Genomic DNA, 24,084 nt, shown 5'->3' with positions numbered 1-24,084 from the left:
TTAAAGGAGATGTCTTAACAAATGTCAGTAGACAGGGAAGATTTGGAAACGAGCCGTTCATTCAGAAATACGAAAGATCGCTGTGAAAATACAGACCGGAAGACAAAAGACAACGAGCGCAGCGCTGGAAAGGGGCGGGGCTACACAAGGTCTATAGCCATTTTCGCGTGGCTGTGAGTGTGATATTGCTTATTAATATCCAAGTATATGATACAGCTCTCATTCTTCAGGTCAATCACATCATCAGGACATCATTCATGAAAAAAAAAACAGTTTGAAAAATGAAAGCGATATCTTTGTCATAGTATCCTTTCAATGGTTAAAGTTAGTGCATGTGCAGCACTTTATTTGTACTATTTTATTTTATTGATTTATATTTATTTACCTTTTTTAGAATTTGAAAGATAATAAAGATATTGTTTGATAAGTGAGATTTCTGACGGAACCCCCAAAAAAGTAGTGCTTGAAAATCCTTTAATTTGATTTTACAGGATCTGTACGAGCGTCTCCGCATCCTTCACTCCCGATCCTCCCGGATTGTTTGCTTGATGTCGATGATTCTCCATGTGACGAGGCCGCGGGCAGGCTCTTTATTTGATGTATTTTTCATGTGTTCAGGCTATTATTGAGAGATGTAAGGGGGGGGGACTGCAGACAGCCTGAAGGTGCCACACTTGAATAGGGATGTTGTTGGACAGAGAGATCTTTTCTGTCGCTTGTCATGGGATCGGGAGGGAATGTCCTTACTGAGTCTGTCTGATGTGCAAGAACCCAAAACACTCACACAGTGCCTCATGATAACCCATCGTAGACCGACAACAACACAACTGCAGAAGGAGCATTAAAGGTGCATTGTGTAATATTTAGTAAGATCTGTTGACAGAAATGCAATATCATATACATAACTATGTTTTCAGTGGTGTATAAATACCTTACATAATGAACCGTTATGTTTTTATTAGCTTAGAATGAGCCGTTTCTGTCTACACACACCGCGGGTCCGCTTACATTCACATGTTTCTACGGTGGCCCTGAACGGACAAACGCGTTTCGTCACTATGTTGTTCTTCATGATAAGAAGCTGCTAAAGTCAGCGAATAAAACACTGACACAATAATGAACAAGTAACAATAATATTCGCAATAACATATCGTCTGACTCAATACGTAAACCTAATTCTAAATTTATCTTTGTAAAGAAACCTCATTGCTTCAATCGTTTCAGTGATATATTTGTGATTTAATTCCATAATAAATGATACACAATGATAATATCGTTTTCCCGTTGAACTGAGCAACTTTTAAACTGTTGCTGATAATTAAAGGTTCATTTGACTTGAAATGCTTGTATTGAGATTTTTTGCCCATTTTGACATTCTGACAATGATAACTGTATTGGTACTGCTATATAGTGATTTTCAAATTGAATTGTGGCTAATATGGTGACTAAAATATGTAGCCTATTTATTTATATGTAGCAATTAAAAAAAAGTCAGTTTAGGCCCAAGTGTGTGTGTGTGTGTGTGTGTGTGTGTGTGTAGATAGATAGATAGATAATATTTTGTAATAATAATAATTAAAACAAAAATAATAGTGTATCACTCATGTAATGAACAAGCTTTGCTATAGAGAAAGATTTTCCACTAAGTTCAGTGGTTTCCAGTTATGCGGTTTCTTCCCAGTTTAGGAAGTGAGTCACAGTCCAGTGTTCCGCTGCAGAGAGAGAGAGAGAGAGAGAGAGAGAGAGAGAGAGAGAGAGAGAGAGAGAGAGAGAGAGATCAGCATCGCAGGAGAGGAGGGGAAACAGGGAGGACACTGTATCTTATTCGCGGACGAAACACGGACAACAAACCGTAAGACAATGCCTTATAATAACTGATATTCAGATGTTGTTGCCAATCAGGGATTTATGTAACAGCTAAATATAATATAATATCGGCGAGGTTTATTCTCTCAGTGGACGCGCGCGGTGTATGATGGGGTGAGACTCGCGCTCTTACGTAATCAAACCTTTACATATAAATTCTGCTTATCGATAGTTTTTCTTGGCTGTTTTTTGCTGATTATCTAAATCTGCGATGACATTCGACTTGATCGCGTTTTTGCTCGTTATATGCAGCTAGTCGAGCTTTGGTGGTTTAATATCCATTAATTTCCTTCATGCATCTTATGCGTTTATTTTAACGCGACGCTTCAATTCATCTCGAATGGCGTGCGTCGTCAAGTAAATTACAGCTGGCTTATTAAATATACCGAAATTCAGGTTAGCACTAATTTTCAGTTCGTTTCTTGGGGCGGAATTGGACTATTGCAGATTTTATGTCCTCAATAATTTTATTATTCGCGCCTGAGGCGCGCGACCCTAAATCGCTGGTTGCTGTTCTTCAGCAGCACCACATGCACGCGCACAGTGATTGACAGGAGTTATTACGCGGACTATATCTGTGAGAGGACATCTGAATATTTCATGTCACCGAAATGGGAAACACGCCGTGGAATTGCACCACTGAATATTTTATGCATTAGGGATTTTAGCCACCAATATTATTTACTGTGTTCGTGGCCTTTTAGCACTTTTCTGTTTTGTCTGAAAGTATATATTCACTGCCGAAATATATTAATGCATCACTTTGCGGTCGGAGTCTTTTGTCAAATCACTCTCTTTTTCTCTCTCTCCTCTATTCTAAGAGCAAGTGAATCTCAAGCCAAGCTGAGAATGCTCCAGCAGGATCGGGACGTGAACCCCGTGTTCAGAGGGCAAGCGCTGGGCGGCCCGGCGGCGTTGAGCAACAGTCAGAAGAGATGCGAGAAAGATGGGAACTTTAACTTCTTGGGTCAGGATGATGATCCGATAACGGGAGATGAGAATCGCAATCAGGTGCGTCCGAGAGCCTTGGGTCGTGATCCGGCGTTTTACGGATCCGGTCCTCTCTCGCCGCTGTCCCGTCTCCCGTGCTGGAGTCCGTTAGAGCCTCTTCCCGAGATCGAGAGCGGAGACGATACGGGCGGCAGAGTTCCTCCCGATGGAGCCGAGGAACACAAGATTGATGAAGAGATCAGGAGAGAGACGGATGAGGAGAAGGAGCAGGGAGAGAGTGAGAAAGTAGAGGATGAAGATGAAGAGGAGGAGTGGTGGGCTGAGAGTGATGAAGAGTTTGAGTTCAGCTACAAGTCTGAAAGCTCTTCCCGACTCAGCGTGGAGAGCGCGGATATCGGGGGACCCAATTCAATATGGGACCAAATTTGCCGGGAACGTCCGGCACCAGAAAATGTGGACGCCGGGAAAAACCAGAGCAAGACGGAGCGCAGGGAAAGCATTGATCTGGTTGAAAAAGGGTCGTTGGACTCCGACTCCGATCCGTGTTCCGAGATTCCGGATCTCATGGAGGCGGTTTGGACTCTTCAGGAGCGAGAGAGGTTTAAAGCACAGGAGATGGAGAAGCATCAGGTCCAGCTGATCATGTACCGGCGCCTGGCGCTCATCCGCTGGCTCAGAACCTTACAGAACCGGGTCCAGGAGCAGCAGAACCGGCTCCAGTCCAGCTTCGACATCATCCTCACACACAGAAAAGAGCTCCTGCGCATGAGCGCCACCGCCGCACAATAACACACACACACATCATGAGACCAACTGATGATATCATCATGTGGAAAATTATCTTTGCATCTCATTCTTTTTTAATCAATTTACCTCCCGGGTCTCTGAACTATTGCGCCCTAATGTTCCACATTGTTATCATCACTATCATAAATGTGGTTAAAAGTCCTCCTTCAGCTGTGTGCACATGCTTACTGATGATATATAGCCTATATAGATATGTATGTGTGTTATCAAATAAATTATATTTAACAATTAATACACATTGTGTTATTTTGTGAAATGCACAGTTGTGTGTGTGTTAAATCACCATAAAAAAGCACATCATGTGGAAAAGATTTTATTTTATTTGTATTAAAATTTACATTGTGACTAAATCAATGTCTGTATTGGTTTACACCAGTTAAAATAGCTTTAAGAGTCAGATCAGGTTGAAATAGTTCCTTAGGGTGTAAAACAGCACTAGTTTAACATTACATTTTACGTTGTATTTCTTTTTTTAGAATATTTATACTTCTTCGGAATGGTATGACACTTTGTATAAGTTTTGGCACTTTCAGTGTGAACAAACAAAAATCATGGACATGATTGGAGATTAATCAGAGATGATTTAATCTAGTTGAAGCGGTTGGTACTGCGCACAAAACACATTTATTCCTCTTCAGCAATAATCTGCCAAGTGTCGTCTTTAAAAAGAGACCAAACTTCAGTCTGTTGCTTCAACGCATTCAAGATTGATGACCGTTTAAGTTAAAAAATTAAATTTAATTCAATCTATGCTCAAAAAGTGAATAAATTAATTATAGCTACTAAAATACAAAACATTAAATGAAAGGCGAGTAGCCTACAATAATTTCATTGAAATAAAACCAGTACCGTATACGCCATACAAATTAAGACAAATTTAGTGGTGACGTCAACAATATTTTGTGCTCTAAGACTTGGTATTGTTTCAACATTATTTGTTCAAGACCCTCTGCTTGACCTTTAATGACAGTGATTTCTTTAAGAACCATACAGTGTTCAATTGTTCCTCCTTATCACACAGAAATAGTGTTGGGTGAGAGTTTTAAGTCAAAGTGGCCTGATCAGGGCTCTAATCTCGTGGCCGGGGGCTATGAGCGCCTTTCTCTGTGTGTGTGTGTGTGTGTGTGTGTGTGTGTGTGTGTGTGGAGATACCAGTGTTTTTCCTATAATCCAGTCAAAGCAGAGCTTCAGGGTGAGAGTAACTGGTTCGTGTTCCTGAGGGATTTGGACACCTGGTCCGATCGGGCCGGTGAACAGCGGCTCGGCCTGCAGGTCCAGCCCGACTCGGCAGCCAAAAGCCCGGGGCGAAATGAGGGATAATCCGGGGTTTCTCACCCAATGCGGGGAGTTGATGCGACTAACCTTCCGCGCTTATCACACTCCTGTGAGAATGTAGCAGAACAATTAACATGTTTAATGATTTGGTTTGTCGTCTTTGGCTCAGTCACACACTATCAAAAGTGCGAGCTAAGAGAATTAGACGTCTTTGGAAGCGTTTTTGTCTCGGAGTGTTCTGCGAGAATACAAAAAGCGAGTGTTTTACAAGGGATAACATTTCTCGTTTAACAAATAGGCTAACAGCTCATCTCAGCAGTTTAGAATAGTGTTTTTAATCGTTGATTAACAGCGGTGTATTTTTAAACGAATATCAGTCTGTAACTTTTCGTCAGTTGAGTCTATTGAGGTTTTTCGCGCGCAACGCAATTTTTGGCGCCCATCAACGGCCAACTATTAAAAAACATTTTAAACTAAGCTGTTTTGTGCTCTTTAAATATAGGCCTATAATAAAGTGAATAATAATACTTATAAAGTGAATGGCAGTGTAGCCTACTCACGTTTATCGATGAACTGTCAGGTAGGCTATAATAACTTTTGAGAGGCATATTGCCATATTAACCTCTTCAGGTGAACGGTAGCGTCTGACCACACTTAACTGGAAGATTTATTTAGTGATTTGTAAGTTTAGTGATTAATTGAAAGCTCTGTTGAAATATAAAGCTGTAGGCCTATTTTAAAAGTAGCCTATCTAAAGACACATCGTTCGTGCTTTGACTTTCATTTGTGGGTTTAAGAGCCTCACCTTAATGACGACAGATTCAATAAAAGTCTAGATAACATAACTTATCGATGTTAGAAGAGACTGTACGTCCCTTATCGTTACGGTGTATTAACTTACTAAAATAAGCTATCATGCGTTTATTAAGGACAAGCCCGGGGGGAAATGGGTTGATCCTGCAAGTTCAGCAGTGTTTTTTGATGTGACTCGGTGTGTCTTCACCCAGAAAAACATCACAAAAATAATAATAAATGTAATTAAAGCCACACTGTATAATGTAGGCAGTGGGACAGACTGCTGAGTGAGAAGGGCCCCGCTGGGCGCGAATAACGCATCGGTGAGCAGATCTTCTCCACCCGACGAGATGAAGCGAGTTTCGGGATGAAACGCGTGTTTCTCTGGTGCCGAGCGCCGGGTTCCCCAAAATAAAGGGAAATATGACCGACTTACTTGCTTTAGTTAGAAACTATAACCGTGGTGGAAACAAACACAAAACTATAGCCTTATATAGGCATCGCCGCTCTCTAGTGAGCTGAGTTTAAATATTTCCAACAATATTTTAATATTTAGAATATTAAATGAGATAAATGCTGTATGTTCACATCTGTTTTAAAATCTCTCCCTCTCTCTCTCTCTCTCTCTCTCTCTCTCTCTCTCTCTCTCTCTCTCTCTCTCTCTCTCTCTCTCTCTCTCTATATATATATATATATATATATATATATATATATATATATCATCTAATTATTATTTGTAGGCTACTCATTCTAACTTCTAAGCTTAACATCCTATACAATTCTATTTGTATTTGTGTAATTGTTACATATTTCATAAATGTAGGCCAATTGTTGAAACGTGAACAGTTGAAGGCTTTTAAAGTTGTTTTTGCAGCAAAATTCCAGAATAAAATAATTTCCAACAATACAATTCCCAAGGAAACTACAGTATAAGGCAGGTAAAACCCGTATGCATTAATCATTCCTCAACACGAGGGGGCAATATCAGTCACAGTCATGTGAATAGGCATTGATGTTGGTAACCATGGCCCTTCTCATGTGTGCCCTCAAAGATTTTAAACTCTTTTTCTTACCTCTCCCCTCATCCTTCCCTCTTTGTGATGTAGTGTGACAGTGAAGTAGCCTATAGCACTCAACTGGTGTGGAAACAATCCGCCCGGACAGAGAAGGGGGTCGCAGAGTCATGTTGACAGCCTTGGGGTACATGATAGATAGATAGATAGATAGATAGATAGATAGATAGATAGATAGATAGATAGATAGATAGATAGATAGATAGATAGATAGATAGATAGATTCATAGATGAATGATCTGGATGGTGGACGGATAGCTATATTTTGGTTGTGTTTAATAGTAGGCTATAGAGCCCATATCTGAACCCTGTTGGTTTGAGTGGGATCAGCTGCCTCGTCTGCATTAACCAGCTAATAAATATGAAAACAGAGGGTTTAAACTTTTATTCGTTTGCTGCTTGAAAGGATTATACCCCTCTATGGAGTCCCATGTAAATCTCGACACCTCATAAAGGCCAATGTTGTCCCATAAAAATGTGTTGAACAAAGGCGTCTGAATGGGGTCTCTTTCACGCATAAGGGGGTTTTCACAGGCCTCCATTGAAGCAGGCCCGACCACACCACGCCCAGCGTTAATCTCTCCGCCGGGGAGAGTGCGCCTCAGATCGGCAGGTGCGTGTGCCTGGCACGGGGGTCACGGGCCGATGAGGTGGGGGAGCTCGCCATGTCAAATCCTCACAGCTGCCGGTAGGAATTTTCTCAGAGGCTGTCACTTCCATTTAGCTTGCTCTTTTTCACCCCTTCAGATGAAGTAGTCCCTCTCGTGACCAGGTCCTTGTGAAAACCCTCTGCCACTTAACAAAAGCAAAGCGCCGCTAAACGACGACAGGACCGAACAATGAATTCAACCCGGCTCGCTCTCAGCTCCGTGAAATTGCAGATTAAACCGAGAAAGCGATGACGGTGACACCGGCTTTGCGTTTTTCTTCAAGAATGCAAATGTGGAAATCGCAACGTTGAACACTCTCGCATCGCGGCTGACCACATTTCCCTCATGTTTGGTCAGAATCAAAGCTCTCACTAGATAAAGCGTGACGACATGAATATATTACAGTGTGTGGCAAGTCGTTTTAACATTTTTTTCCCTTAAACTGTTATCTATCGCAGTTTCACTTCATTACCGATTCTTTTGCTGTCACAATAGTGACAAGTAACTATTCAATTGCAAATGTTTGCTATTGACCTCTATGTAGGCAATATGCTCAGTTCAGTTTCATCTGTTTTTCAATTGTTGCTGGTATTCCAGTTTGACTAGTTAAATTATAGACACAAGTGTGTAGCCTATTCCAATATAGGACCAATCTATATATTTTAATTGAACATTAAAGTAGCCATTCTGACTAATACATGACAAGTAAACAAAACTTTCTCAACTCCATATTTACTTAAAGTCCCCTTGTAGTCAATCATTTTATCCCTATCACCAAAATTAAAATAGCTAGAATGTAACTCACTCTCTTGTCTCATTTAGTATACTCGGTTCTGTGAATATGCAAATGAGCCCCGCCTCCACTCACTCACTCAGCTCAGAGATCCACTCGTTGACGATCACACGTTGATCTGATTGGTTACAAGGTAGTTTGTGACGTCAGAAACACCAGCGATTTCAAAGCGTGTTTTTGAGACTGTCTTTGGTTCACTGCAGTTTTAAGGAGAAAATACTCAGCAATGCTGTCGACTTATGAATTTACACATGATTTGACTTAAAGCGTATTAAAAACACCACATAGACATTCAAACAACATTAAAATCTTGATTCTCACCACAGGGGGACTTTAAGATTTTTATTTGAACATTAAAATTCTAACTAATATGACAAGTAAAAAAAGCAATTGTGACTTCAGTAAACTGAAATATACATAGCCTACTAGTATCTTTGGGATAGTTACAAGTAACAGGTATTTCAGTTTACTGCAGTTACAGTAACTTTTTTTACTTGCCATGTGAGTCAGAATGGCTAATAAATCCTACTAGTAACAATCACTATGAAAATAGATTCCAGTATAGCTAAAATATATATAAAGAAGTCTATTGATATCCAAATCAGTAGATCTCCAAAGTGTTCAATGGCATAATTTGCAAACAAAGTGTAGTTACTTGTTATAGCAAGGTGGAAAAGTAAACTGTAAAAAATGTCTGTATAGCTTTAATGGTAAAAAACTGTAAGTTATAAAATTACAGTGTAATTAACAGTTAAATACTGTAAATAAATGATTGTGAAATTGAAAAAGATACCAGTTGTGGTTTCTTCATAGTAGCTAAAAATAAGTAGTAAACTAAAATTAGGTAGTTTGTTGTATAGGAATAGATGTGTGATCGCCAACCACACACTCAGCTTTTACTTCCACTGATTGAAGTGGGCCTCACACAAAAACCATGAATACTATTAATTTGCTCTGTCTGCCCCCCTCATGCACCACATATATTCTTAATCTGAGTTCAAAACACGCCCTGCTCTTAACAAACTACCCTTGGGCTACGAGTCCATAATCCCCGAACTCAGTCGAGTCCCTCTGGAGCCCGTCTCTGGCTGAAGAACTGATCTCAAAATCAGGACAATAGAGCGGGAATAAACCCTTCATTTTATCTGGACGCAGCAGAAATTCTGCCCTTTTTTTTCTCAGTGTGAACATCTCAAATGACAGGAAACAAAAATTTTCGATACTTGCTAATGAGTTCGAACTACATGAAAATGAAATGCCAGCTATTCCAAACTCGGAATAATCCTTCAAACAGCCAGAGGCCTCAATTATAACTTGTATATGAGAGGGAAAGCAGCGATGGAAGGAGTTGAGCCAACAACAACCAGACACCAACCAGATGCAGACGAGAACCAGGCTGGTGGTGCCTAAAATAAAGAGAGGGAGAGAGGTGTACAGATTTACAGAACAGATAATAGATGCGGGGAACGTGGTGCATGATGTATGTCACAGTGTGTGAGAGTGTATTAGCAGTCAGAGCGCCGGGCCCCCGGAGGCGATTCCTGTGTGTGCTTGCGATAAAGGGGGAACTGGAGGAAGTGAGGGAGGGCGAGAGAGAGAGAGAACTGGAGAAAGATGTGGGTTGGCAGAAGGGTGGGGGAGTCAGAGACAGAGAGAGAAGTTGAAGAGGGAAAACAGAGTGAACAACCAGCAGAGCTCCGAGCTTTTATGATGCTGTCAAGATTCCTGGATTTTGTCCCCATCGGGTTCTCTCTCTCTCTTTCTCTCTCTCTTTCTCTCTCTGCCCCTTTTCCTCACATGAAAAGAGGGGAAGAGTGTCTTGGCAGGGTAATTAAGAATGGCCTCTAAACACAGAAGTATGGCAGGAACACTCCAGATGAAAGTAAATGATTAAAATAATTACAGGCGCATGAGCTGACGAGCCGGAGCGCGGGGTGGCCGCCGGACATTTGTCGGTAATTAGATAATTAATCTGAATGCAAATGATGAGTCCTAACGAAGCAGTCAGGCTGAACCATGTGACGACTAAAGAGAGAAAGAGAGAAATACTTTCATCACACTGTTTTCCATCTCGAAAAACACAAACGCTACAGTAACTCGTATGTAAGGGTTCCGTCGATTTATGGATGAAGATTTAATTTGACGAATTAAGCAGTTCGTGAACATACTTTATCAGTTCAAAAAATGAAATGTTAAACATGAAAGTATGCAACTATTTTAAAGTCCCCCCTGTGGTGATAATCAAGCTTGTTTATATGTGGTGTTTTTAATACGCTTTAAACCATGTGTAAATTCATAAGTCGACAGCATTGCTGAGTATTTTCTCCTTAAAACTGCAGTGAACCAAAGACAGTCTCAAAAACACGCTTTGAAATCGCTGGTGTTTCTGACGTCACAAACTACCTTGTAACCAATCAGATCAACGTTTCCTGTAGAACGCCGTAAGTCGCTGCTTCACTACTATAGTGCGATGCATCGTTGAAGAAATCAACTATAGTCACGAATGTTTCTCATAATGCTAGATGTTTTGCTATAAATTACGGACATGGCGTCTGAGGACTATTTTTCATTTTCTCAGTTATTTTGCTGTATTTATAGGCTCGTTCTCACGCACTAGAGCTCGTTCATACATGCGCACTCTTCAAAAACGACGCTTTAAATCTCTTGACAAACTAAAAGACGTAAATGACATCTGTATGTATTCTAAATAAAAGAGAGATTTTACTGAATGTCATCTTGCTTATTTTCCTCAAGATGCAGGATTTGAGTCCACAAGAAACTCTTCTTCTAACCTGCAGGTCGAGATCTGTCGCTCAAACACACAACTCTGCGATGCTGTTTACGAATGCTCGTTAGAACGATAGTTTCGGGAAACACCGACTCGTTGAACTGCTGATAACGACAGAACTTGCGACCATAGTTGGCTAACGATGCTTTCGGGAAACACCAGATCAACGTGTGATCGTTAACGAGTGGATCTCTGAGTGAGTGAGTGGAGGCGGGGCTCATTTGCATATTCATATAACCGCGTATACTAAATGAGGTAAGGGCGTAGATTACATTTAAGATATAAAAAAAAAAATTTCAAGGAAAAACTTTAAATATGTAATTTTAGTGACCAAAGATGAGTTTTAAGGGATACAATTATTGACTACAGGAGGACTTAAATATTTATGCATTTGAATTGCAAATGCAATTTCCATGCATTTTGGATTACAAATACATAAACAAACTACTAAATTTTTACGTTTATAATGTGATACGGTCATACTTTTTTTTTACGTTTGGTCTCTTTTTTATTTTTATTAAATGCTTGAAGAAAAGAAAAGTACAAAAAACATTAACAACAATTATCACAATACTCCAGAGTCCATTAAGTTGAAACCATAGACAGTAAAAGAAACAGGTCATTTGTAGACAGAGCAGCTTGACGTCACGTGACAGGGGAGCGCGAACGCTCTGATGACGTCTGAACTGTGCGCCTCTGAGGAACACTTTCAGCTTTTGCTGTGTAATATCTGATAGAGCTGCTCTGCCAGTCCACTTACTGAACAGACTGTGATTAATAAACTCAGTCTGCAATATGGAATACTTGATCGGGATTCAGGGGCCGGACTTTGTTCTGGTTGCTGCAGATAATATAGCCGCCAGCAGTATAATCCAAATGAAACACGGTAAGTTTGATGTAGATTAGCATGTTAGCAGCACACTAACCGGCCCGACAGCAAGAGAACACGTTGTTTTAACCAGTGAAAGTGTTGTAGACAATAATAATTCACATCATTTCACTGTTAATTCATTTCTGTGTTAATTTTATCTGAATGTTTTCACTGCTTCCGGTTCTGAATGTGTGGCGACTGCTAATAAGTTTTAGCCGTGCTAGCTTCTCTGTGCTAACTCAGTTTGTGCGATGAACTGATTTACATATTAATATATTTAGATACAGGATTCTGAGCGTATTAAACTCGGGTTAGACTACACTTATAACCTTTAACGGGAGCAGCACGTCAGTTATTGTGTGATTGTGCTCGAGTGTCAGTGGAGGATGAGTTTGCGATTCACATGATGTGAAAGTGAAAGCAAGAGCGTCATTATATATATGTGTGTGTGTGTGTGTGTGTGTGTATTTGTATATATACGAGTGAGTAAATGTGAATGAGTGTGTGTGTGTGTGTGTTTTATTGTATATATACGAGTGAGTAAGTGTGTGTGTGTGTGTGTGTGTGTTTGTGTGTGTGTGTGTGTGTGTGTGTGTGTTTGTGTGTGTGTGTGTGTGTGTGTGTGTGTGTGTGTTTGTGTGTGTCTGCCATTGAATAAAAAAAGGAATCTCAATTTTTTATCTCACAATTCTGACACTTTTATTCTCTGGACCCCCAAAGGTTTAGATATAAACCAGAAACAGTAAAATTAGTGTTACTGCTTTTTTGTCTATAAAAACCTTACTTGATCAAAAAAAAAAAAACCTACATGCATACATCATACATCTTATGAGAATTGTGACTTTTTGGCAGATATAGGCCTATACAGTGAAAATGTAGAGTCTAGTCTTTTGGAAAAACAGATCTTATTGTACAATAAAATGCCCTGAAGAACCGCAGTTTCCCTGCCTCTAATATCACCAGCTTCTAACAATACATTGCAAGTAGCAAATAACTTTCTTTATTGTAAACTAGGCTATTCTTATTTTATAGCAACAGGATTATGATAATGTCAATACAGGAGACTGTAAATGTCCAAGACCACAAATGCCTTGAAAAAGTTACATAAATCTTGCACAGATTCTTGAGATGGGGTAAACTGTGTCAGACGTGATGTTTAGATGCGCCGTTATGTCTGATCACCAGATTATGACAAGATGTTCAAGCTGAGTGAGAAGATCCTGCTCCTGTGTGTGGGAGAAGCCGGAGACACCGTACAGTTCGCAGAATACATCCAGAAAAATGTCCAGCTCTACAAAATGAGAAATGGTAAACATTAATTTTTCTCATTTTTATCTTGTACTTGTATAGAGCATCAGAATAAAGACTGAGATTAACTTTATTTATACCAGAAATTCCGTCAATAATGTCAAAAACAACATACATGGTAAAAAATAAAGTTGATTTCAGTCTTTATTTCGGATGATTTCTTATGCATATTTTCTCTTTTATCATGCATATTATGTACGTATGAATGTGTGATCTTCTGAAATCTTCCGTCAGGATATGAGCTCAGCCCGGCAGCGGCTGCAAACTTCACGAGGAAAAACCTGGCGGACTATCTGCGGAGTCGGGTGCGTACGCAAGCCTGTCTGCGCTTTAATATTTAATATTCATTTATCATTAGATGTAGCACACACAATGTAAACCAGTGATTCCCAAACTGGGATACACCTAGAATGGATCAAACCTCGAGTCGCTTGTAAAATGAACAAACATTACAAAAGTGGAGTTTTTAAAGCTGATGTGCAATGTAGAAACCAGGGCTCCAGACTAACTTTTCCACTGGTTGCACTGGTGCTTCCAACTTTCTCAGTTGGTCGCACCAGCATAAGATTTGGTCGCACCTTTTTTTTTTTTTTTTTTGCTACATGCCATGGGATTAATCAATGCATGCTGATGAATAGTGGTTTTAATGGACCACGGCTAGCAAAGGCTTTCTGGGTTGCAGCAGAAATACCTGTAATATATTAATTATCATTGCCAAATTTCAGGATTTTCATGGATTTTGAACAGTAATTTTAATCTGTAATTTTAAGCATTTTACATTTGAATTATATCTATCTATCTATCTATCTATCTATCTATCTATCTATCTATCTATCTATCTATCTATCTGTCTATTATCATCTTTCTATCTTTTAAAAATCATTAAACATTCAAATGTATGCATTACATTTTAAAAGATTAGAGTATTATAAGAAACTGATACAGATTTTTCGTTATCAAAGTTTATAGTTGTAACATAAAGCAGAAATCTCACACTCCTTACCTTCTGCATTTTATAATAATTTCCTCTTCCTCTGTCGAGCGATCATGAGAGTAATCGCTCGACAGAGGAAAATATAACCGCTGAAAAGACGTAGGAGGAAGGGGCTCTGTTTCGTGAGACCATTTTTATATGCCTTAATTTGTGAATTCGTAATTGGCGTGTTTCACCATCAGTGTGCAATGCGCGTGGAGTCTACGTTCGTCAATAAATAAACTGCACGTGTCTTGCGGAAGAACATTGTAGACGGAACTTCTCTCCGTTAATGTCTATGGCGAGTCACGCCGGCACTGGCGACTCCGCAGCCGAGACGACCCCGGGATAAAATAGTCCGAATATAAACACTTATTATAGGCGTACCGTAGTGATTCAGAATAAGTCAAAAACACGGTTTGGAAAATGGATTCATGATGTAGCCTACTCGTTCATTTTGAACATAAGTTACGGACTGCAGCGGCTGATACAACGCGTTCTGTTGCTCAAGCGTCCACTCGCACAAATGCGACCACATAACATTTAAACTCGAACCCTGGAATGAGTCTGGAACCCTGGAAATGCATGCAAAGAAACCTGTTTGAAAACTATTATTATATTTGCAATTTCCTTTGGTGCCAAAGAGCCACACGCTGCATTTATTAGATCATTTAGACATTAAAAAGTTATATTGTAAATATATTTTAAAAAGTTATTTATATCCTGTCATGGCAAAGCTGTCTCATGATTCTTCAGAAATCATTCTAATATGATGATTCGCTGCTCAAGAAAAATTTATTCTTACCGAATAATGTTGAAAACTGCTTTATATGGTTCAAAATAACCGCATTTATTTGAAATAAATATGTCTATATGTCTTTACTGTCACTTTTGATCAATTTAATGCATCCTTGCTGAATAAAAGTATTCTTAAAAAAATGTACTATATTAAAAGCTATTTAAAATTTTTTATTACAATTTAAATGTTTTTGAAATAAAATATTTTATTTAGCAAGGATGCATTAAATTGAACTTTTCTTTTGAACTTTCTATTCATCAAAGAATCCTGAAAAAGTTATGTTTGTATATAAGAATCATTATTAATGACTGAGCACGATAAATATTAAGCATCAAATCATCATATTATAGTGATTTCTGAAGGATCATGTGACACTGAAGACTGGAGTAATGATGCTGAAAATTCAGCTTTGATCACAGGAATAAATTACACTTTACTATATATTCACATAGAAAACAGCTGATTTACACTGGAATAATATTTCACAATTTTTACTGTATTTATGATCAAATAAGTGCAGTCTTGGTGAGCAGAAGAGACTAAAATCTTACAGACTCCTAACTTTTAGCAATCGGTGTAAAATGTGCTAAGAAACAGATGCCAATATGTTTTGAGTGTGTGTGTGTGTGTGATATCAAGGTCACAGAGGTCGTCGACACCTGCGCCTCCTTTGTAATGTGATCCTGCTTAAATGATACATTCCCCCAATGTGTGTGTGTGTGTGTGTGTAGTGTGTAGAGTGCACCCATCTGTGTAAAAACGGGCTTGTCGCCATCCTGCCTCTTTTGTCTGATAGTGTGTGTGTTAATTTGCTAGGAAGAGTGTAACTGCCTCCTGTCACAATAGCAGAGTGGAGAAAATGATTACAAAAACAATTAGAGCGAGTCCGGGGGGGCGAGGGGCGTCTCTGGGGTGAAGAAGTGCTACAAGTTCATAAATCTGCTCGTCTGTACCGAAACGCTCACAGAACGACTCGCTGTATTAATATCCAAGGTTTCTCCTCTGGTGCTCTTCGGTCATTTTTGACTGGAAAAGTTTACATTTCTTTTTTTATTTCTTTTTTTCTTCATCGGAATGGTACGAAACTTTCTAAAGGTTTTGGCACTTGCTCTGTGAACACACACACACAAAAAACATTTAACGGATTAAATGGTCCTGAAAAAAATAGTCACACTAAATGAGCGCATTGGAAATGAATGTGAGACTAGTTTCCTCTACTGGAAGCGTTCGGTACTGCAGCCACACACACACACACACACACACACACACACACTTTCACTGAACGCTCATTTACTGAGATATCAAGCTCAAATTTTAAACACAACTTATTTAGAATTATGGCTTTGATTTTCTCACAGTTTTAGAGTAACACATGTTTTTAAAAATGTATATTTTATGTAAAAATTTCAAGTAGTAACAATTTTCATAACAATAAACGTAAAATTCTGTTATTTTTTAAAACTTTTTTCACTTCAGCAATAATCTGCCAAGTGTCGTCTTTAAAAAGAGACCAAACTTAATTCTACTTAAGCATTCAAGATTTATGACCGTTTAAGTTGTAAATTGAATTTTCAGGTCTATGCTACAAAAAGTGAATAAATAGATTATAAATATAATTTAGTACCATAAAATCTCTTAATAATTTATTTTAAAAAATTATCGATCTAAAATATAGTGCTTCAATTTCATTTACAAAATAAAATAAAAAATTCTGTCATTTTTAACCTACACATGAAGAGCACCAGAGAGTTGAAATAAGCTTTATGGCTAGTAATACAACCTTGCGTATTATTTAATCGGTGGTTAAACCCTTCGGGACGTTTAAATGAGAGCGATGTCAAGAACCAGGTTTCTAAAAAAACAACTGGGCCTTTGGGGCTTCCCTGGAGTGGCTCCTCGAAAAGAGACGGCAGATGCTCGGATAAACTCTGTTCACTTCTGAACCGGCACTTTCCAGCCAAACACGTTCTCTGTGTTGAGCTTTGTTTTAACATCCAACATCCCCTCAAGCTCTCATTCAGAACAGTCCAGCAACAGTTTGCTATCATTGGCACACATGAAGCGTGATTGGCCGCCCGACACACTGGCACAAATAATTACTGGTGCCATATTGCGAGGCATTCCCATATTCCGCTACAGATGAACAATTAATACGGCAGATTGGGCAGAGATGCAGAGAGGAGAACATGTCCTGGGGCGAAGACAAGCTGAGTTATATACTGTTATCAGTCTCTTTACTAAGCTTGTGTCCCTTAGATTGTTTAACCGGGACTTTAGTGGTGTTTTAAGCGCAGCTCACGTGACAGGTGTTTCTGCACGGGGTGGATGACACTCGGGAATATCCGACAAACTCAAAGCTTGTCTTTCAACGAGCTCCTCTACACACTCCCTGCTGGGAGTGAGGCATCTTGCATAGGTGAGCTTCTCTAGGGGGTGTTTACTTACGCAAGCGGCCCGCCGAGAGCACGGGCGGCCCAGATCAGATTAAAGCGTCTCAGGTGAGCTCAGGTGGAGCTGCTGTAGTCTCACACTGGACGCCATGATGTACATTTGCTTTTACACTCTTGGAAATACAGGTTCAGAAACCATAGATGCCAATGAAGAGTAACGTACATACACGAAGAGTGACGTACACACACATAGAGTAATGTATACACATGAAGAGTAACGTACATACGCGTACACGCACGAAGAGTGACGCGTACACGCACGAAGAGTGACGCGTACACGCACGAGGAGTGACGCGTACACGCACGAAGAGTGACCGGAAAGTGACGCGTACACACACATAGAGTAACGTATACACATGAAGAGTGACGCGTACACGCACGAAGAGTGACGCGTACACGCACGAAGAGTGACGCGTACACGCACGAGGAGTGACGCGTACACGCACGAAGAGTGACCGAAAAGTGACGCGTACACACACATAGAGTAACGTATACACATGAAGAGTAACGTACACGCACGAAGAGTGATGCGTACACGCACGAGGAGTGACGCGTACACGCACGAAGAGTGACCGAAAAGTGACGCGTACACACACATAGAGTAACGTATACACATGAAGAGTGACGCGTACACGCACGAAGAGTGACGCGTACACGCACGAAGAGTGACGCGTACACGCACGAGGAGTGACGCGTACACGCACGAGGAGTGACGCGTACACGCACGAGGAGTGACGCGTACACGCACGAAGAGTGACCGAAAAGTGACGCGTACACACACATAGAGTAACGTATACACATGAAGAGTAACGTACACGCACGAAGAGTGACGCGTACACGCACGAAGAGTGACGCGTACACGCACGAAGAGTGACGCGTACACGCACGAAGAGTGACGCGTACACGCACGAAGAGTGACGCGTACACGCACGAAGAGTGACGCGTACACGCACGAAGAGTGACGCGTACACGCACGAAGAGTGACGCGTACACGAAGAGTGACGCGTACACGCACGAAGAGTGACGCGTACACGCACGAAGAGTGACGCGTACACGCACGAAGAGAAATGAAAAGTGCTTCTCAAGTACGTTTTTCAGGAAATGGTTTCAGCTACAGAAATTTAAATTGAAGTACTCCAATGTAAATAGCACTGCATAATCTGTATAAATTAAACAGAATATTCCTTAAATCAAGCGATTATTTTTCTTCGTCCTTTGTTTGATTAACTTTAAATATGCAGACGCAGGATTATTACTCTGCTGTCACTTTAAGAGCGAATGCACGGATCTAATATACTGATACACATGCGTGTACTTTCTCAACTGTTTACATTCACTTAAGACACAAACAACTGTTTACTTTTTTTTTTTTTTACTTAATGTTGTGAGAATTTGTCCGTTCAAGCGCAGGAAGATGTAAAGGAGAGCTCAGTTTATTATTCAGTTTACTAAAGAGAACATTACGTGCTTGGGACGTGGCTTTTAAAGGCGAGACTTTTATTCCTGTAATCAGGCTCTCAAAAATTATATCAAAATTTAGATTTATCGGCCAATATATTGGTTATCGGCCTTTAAATATAAAGAGTTATCGGTACCGGCCAAAATGTTCATATCGGTGCGTTCCTAGTCTTTATGCATTTAATAATTGTAAAAATGACACTTCAGCTTCACCTGTAAATCCCCCCTGGAGTGCAGAAAGTGAAATCTCTCTCCGAGAGCTGTTCAGACGAATGTAGTTTGAGTTTGGAGAGCGAGGATCGAGGACTAGCAGAAGTTTTAATGAGAGCTGGCAGAGCTCCAGGGCATCGGGGCGAGCGAGGAGGTGCTCGTGGCAGCGGGGGTGCAGATGATCACAGTCACACTGATGGTGACACCAGCGACCCCCCCCCCCCCCCCAGACCCACACACACACACACACACACACACACACACAGCCCTCACCCCTCCGTTCTCTCTTTCACACCCTCTCTCTCTCACTCTCTCTCTCTGTCTTTTAAAGTTTGGGGTTTTCGACAAGATTCTGTGCTCAATTTGTTTTTCGTTTAGTATTTTTCCCCCCAGGAAGTTGATTCTAGTTGTGCTAGTTTCTGTTTTTTCTCCTCCTCATAATAAAATAGACTCGGATCAGTATTATTACACCGTATCCTAACCAGACGCGATGCTATCAGATTCCAGCAACAAGCAATTTGACTGTCCACACTTGACATGAGACGTGAGTCGCGACAAAATCAATCCAAAATCACAGCCAATCAGAAGAGAGTGTGGGCGGAGTCTCACTGCAAGCGCACTGCACTTACAACCAAAAAAATCCAAATTCACAGCCAATCAGAAGAGAGTGGGCGGAGTCTCCCCAAACTTGCACTCACGGCCAAATGGATAAGCACATGTTAAACTGTTGTGATTATTACTTAAAAATACATTCTGACTGAGTGACAGACAATCTTTGTCATAAAATACGCTTGTTTAAACATTCCTGTTTCTTTTCAGGATCTGATGTCGTTTTCAGTACGGCTGTAAATGATATACAGACTCGCATTAGACGCTTTTAACATTAAATAAAGCACATAATCAGGAAAAGAGGCTTTTATCGTGTGTCTCGTCTGGTTTGGATGAGCTGAATAATGTACAGTCAGTAAATAAACGCCTCGGGCCGACACGAGACCTCAATTCACGTCAGTGATGACCAGCTGACGCCTATTTTGCAGTAGTTCACTACTTCAATGAGCTCATTGTTTCTGCATTAAATTATTACTTTGTTTAAATGACTAAATTTTTCGCTAACTGTGATTTTGTACATGTACATTTGTGAAATGCATAATTAGACCGTTTTCTCACTCTAAGTTGTATTTGTTTCTGTGAAGCTGCTTTGAAACGGTGTGTATTGTGAAAATACGGTGATTGTGAATCGAAGAGTGATTAAAATCAGCGGTTTTCCCCGTGTCCCAGACCCCGTATCACGTGAACCTGCTGCTGGCGGGCTACGACGAGGCCGACGGGCCCGGACTGTATTATATGGATCATCTGTCAGCTCTCGCTAAAGCTCCCTTCGCTGCGCACGGCTACGGGGCGTTCCTCACACTCTCCATCCTCGACCGATATTACACACCCGGTGAGTGTTATCACCCTTATTCATTAGTATTAGTTGATTGGTGATTTCTAACGCAGTTTTTCTGATGTTGTCGCTGCAGATTTGACTCGTGAGGAAGCCGTGGAGCTGCTCAAGAAGTGTTTAGAGGAGGTACGATGTTCATACATGACATTTCATTATTGATGCTAGCTGCTGTTATTAGTGTTCATAATTACAGTCCAAATTTATCCCATTAAAAATGCATAGACTTGCACTACCGGTACTTTTTGTTCTTTTTTTTATGAAAGTGCAATATTTGATCAAAACTACTGTAAAAATAACAAAATAGCTGAATTTTCAGCATCATTACTCCAGTCTTCAGTGTCACATGATCCTTCAGAAATCACTATAATATGATGGTTTGATGATCAAGAAACATTTATGATTATTATCAGTGTTAAAAACAGTTAATATTTTTCTGAAAACAGTCATACAATATTCATATGTAATTTCATTATTGATGGTTGCTGCTATTATTATTGTTCATAATTACGGTGAATGGTCCAAATTTATCCCACAAAAATTCCATAGACTAACGTTTGAGGCTCATAATTTTTTTTGAAAGTGCATTTATTTGATCAAAACTACACTAAAAATAGTGACATATTATTATAATGTAAATCAGCTGTTTTCTATGTGAATATATAGTAAAGTGTAATTTATTCCTGTGATCAAAACTGAATTTTCAGCATCATTACTCCAGTCTTCAGTGTCACATGATCCTTCAGAAATCACTACAATATGATGATTTGATGATCAAGAAACATTTATGATTATTATCAGTGTTGATCACATGTTTCTCCATCAGCTCAAAAAGCGCTTCATCCTGAACCTTCCTTCCTTCACCGTCCGCTTGATCGACAAAGACGGGATCCACGACATGGAGAAGCTTCCGGTCGGCGCCAAATGAGCATCTGCTGTTATTCCACAACTTTTGTACTACAAATGTAACCTGTGATCTAATAAAAACATTAATAATATGGTCTGATATCGTATATGGAATCATTTCGTAGGTTTTTGCATACTGTGTGTCTGTGCGTCTGTGTGTCTGTGTACTTGTTTCATCACTGCTTTGTACACAAGTGTTTTTGCACTTGTCTGTGTGTGTGTGTGTGTGTGTGTGTGTGTGTGTGTGTGTGTGTGTGTGTGTGTGTGTGTGTGTGTGTGTGGTGTGTGTGTGTGTGTGTGTGTGTGTGTCTCCTCCACAGACAGGTGATTAATAAACATTAAACAATCCCTCTCTCCTGAACACCGGAATCTAAAGGGACGAGGAGCATATGTTCGCCTGCAGGCGGAGAGAACCTGCTGAGTGTCAGAGGAGGTGTGTGTGTGTGTGTGTGAGAGCCGGCGGGGGGGCAGGTACGGAGACGTCGGCCCCTGAGCAGATGAAGAACGCTGGAGTGACAGATGGGGTGAGAGGAGTGTGTATCGAGGTCCTCAGGACTGCTGTATGTCTGAGGTAATTCTGCAGTCACGTCGAGGGTTAATGTCACCCTGGCTTCAGCTCCACGTCCCAGAATCCCCTGCGGACGCTCAATCTGTATCAGGCTAATTCTGTAATCAGGGCAGATTTGCAGCACACCAACAAGTCTGGTTATACCAGGCAGAAAACCTGCCGGAAACTCATTTTATTTTGGTTTCATTTTAGTGATTTCGCTATGTGCTTTTCCCATTATTATTGTTAGGGGGTTTTGTTTTATTGTATTATTGTTTAGTTCTTTAGGTTTATTTGTTTATAATTTCAGCTTTATATTTTATTTTACAGTTGAAAATTTAAATGCTTCAACTACAACTTTCATTTTTCAACTAATATTTAGATTTCATATAAGTGAATTTAGTTTTATATTTTTTATTTTTCATTTGTCAGTTTTCTATGTAATTATTTTTAGGTTAAATTATTTTTATTTCAGCTTCATTTATTAATTAATCATTTTAAGGCTTCAAACTTAAACTTTCGTTTTTCAACTAATATTTATATTTAATATTCAGTATTTCAAACAAATGATTTTAATAGTTTATAATACGATAATAACCCCGTCAAGCGGTTGAATTTAGTTTTATATTTTTAGTTTTTATTTTAGTCACTTTCCTGTGTTATTATTTTTAGGGTTTTTTTTCAGCTGCATTAATCATTTTAATGCTTCAACTTTAATTTTTCAACCAATATTTATATTTCAGATGCAGCATTATTTCAAAACAAATCATTTTAATAGTATTTCATAACGATAATAACCCCGTCAAAGTGATTGAATCCAGTCGTTGGTTTAATAATATATTACATTTACATTGCAATACAGCAATAAGAAGAACAGCAACATTGATAATAAACATACAACATGAAGTACAAAAATTAAATTTTCAAATTCATTAGTCAATACCTAATAACTTTACACGCGACCCGTGAGTAGTCCGTGCCGTTTCCCGCGTATCTCCCGTCGCTCAACCGGATCCGATGGGAGTTTCCCGATCGTGTTTTCTCAGGAGACAGCGAGTCCAAACGGGCTGAGCGCACACATTCGCACACATAAATACACTCATTCGCTCCTGACAGAGAGGGAGGCGGCGGTCAGTGTCTCTCGCCCGGTCGCTCACTTGCGGTGCTTGAGCTCCTTGTCGTGGCCCTTGGCCCCGTCCTTCTCCAGCAGTTTGAGGGCCTCCAGTAAGTAGCTCTGGAAGGCGCTGAGCGCGGCACAGATGGCCGGCGTCCCGAAGCCGTGGGTCAGCAGACTGAAGTGGGTCAGGCTGTTCTGCACCCCGGGGTCCAGGCAGGGCGTGGGGCGGCCGGCACCCAGAGGAGACCTGTCCTGAGACATCAGGTCCATGAACTCCTTGCAGATCTCCCTGAGGACACGGGAGAGGGGTGAGAGGCCGTGACGCACACACACACACACACTCGCTCACACACGCACGCACGCACGCACGCACACACACGTGCTTTCAATAATACACTGAGAAAATGTGCTCATAAATAGAACTGAAGCCTCTTATTTTACTAAATTCGTGCAGTGCAAACTGCTGTGAGTTTGTGAAAAAGTATTTATACACACACACACACACACACACACACACACACACACACACACACACACACACACACACACACACACACACACACACAGACAGAGAGACATAGAGAGACACACACACAGAGACACACACACACACACACACACACACACACACACACACAGACAGATAGACACACACACACACAGAGATAGATAGACACATAGAGACACACACACACACACACACACAGAGACAGATAGACAAACACAGAGACACACACACACAGACACACACAGAGACACACACACACACACACACACACAGACAGATAGACACACACACACAGACACACACACACACACAGAGACAGATAGACACATAGAGACACACACCCAGACAGATAGACACACACACACAGACACACACACACACAGAGACAGATAGACACACAGAGACACACACACATACACACACACACACACACACACACACACAGCGACAGATAGACACACACAGAGATACACACACACAGAGACAGATAGACACACA

At 40.4% G+C, this 24,084-nt stretch overlaps 3 protein-coding genes across 3 annotated transcripts in view; 2 read left to right on the top strand and 1 right to left on the bottom strand.

Annotated features, from left to right (window-relative positions):
* Window positions 1–1,874: 1,874 nt before the first annotated feature.
* Window positions 1,875–3,856, top strand: c19h1orf216 (chromosome 19 C1orf216 homolog). Its single transcript, XM_077240380.1, has 2 exons — window positions 1,875–1,980; window positions 2,688–3,856. The coding sequence occupies exons 1-2, from the start codon at window positions 1,973–1,975 to the stop codon at window positions 3,604–3,606; spliced, it is 927 nt and encodes a 308-aa protein (XP_077096495.1). The 5' UTR covers window positions 1,875–1,972; the 3' UTR covers window positions 3,607–3,856.
* A 7,769-nt stretch (window positions 3,857–11,625) lies between these two features.
* Window positions 11,626–21,506, top strand: psmb2 (proteasome 20S subunit beta 2). The gene is made up of 6 exons (XM_077240379.1): window positions 11,626–11,884; window positions 13,055–13,177; window positions 13,412–13,482; window positions 20,346–20,508; window positions 20,588–20,637; window positions 21,335–21,506. Exons 1-6 carry the CDS (start codon window positions 11,794–11,796, stop codon window positions 21,434–21,436), a joined length of 600 nt encoding a protein of 199 aa, XP_077096494.1. The 5' UTR covers window positions 11,626–11,793; the 3' UTR covers window positions 21,437–21,506.
* Window positions 21,507–22,769: 1,263 nt separating this feature from the next.
* The window catches only part of tfap2e (transcription factor AP-2 epsilon), an 18,147-nt gene continuing 16,832 nt past the window's right edge, over window positions 22,770–24,084 (bottom strand). Inside the window, exon 7 of the mRNA XM_077240378.1 lies at window positions 22,770–23,367. Within this exon, the coding sequence (XP_077096493.1) occupies window positions 23,115–23,367 (253 nt within the window). The 3' untranslated portion in view covers window positions 22,770–23,114. The remainder of the gene's footprint in view (window positions 23,368–24,084) is intronic.

Source organism: Siphateles boraxobius, unplaced genomic scaffold (assembly GCF_051911475.1).
Source record: "Siphateles boraxobius isolate OS27281-9 unplaced genomic scaffold, OSU_SipBor_1 226, whole genome shotgun sequence".
In the NCBI taxonomy this organism is placed as follows: Eukaryota; Metazoa; Chordata; class Actinopteri; order Cypriniformes; family Leuciscidae; genus Siphateles; species Siphateles boraxobius.
Note: the sequence above shows the minus strand (reverse complement) of the source record. Positions and strands in the feature narration are given on the sequence as shown.

Bases quoted from the DNA above. Each gene is read 5' to 3' on its own strand.
- psmb2 (XM_077240379.1), top strand. From the start codon at position 11,794: ATGGAATACTTGATCGGGATTCAGGGGCCGGACTTTGTTCTGGTTGCT. The intron at 20,509-20,587 runs GTGAGTGTTATC...TTGTCGCTGCAG, and splicing joins CGACCGATATTACACACCCG to ATTTGACTCGTGAGGAAGCC. The intron at 20,638-21,334 runs GTACGATGTTCA...TTTCTCCATCAG, and splicing joins TCAAGAAGTGTTTAGAGGAG to CTCAAAAAGCGCTTCATCCT.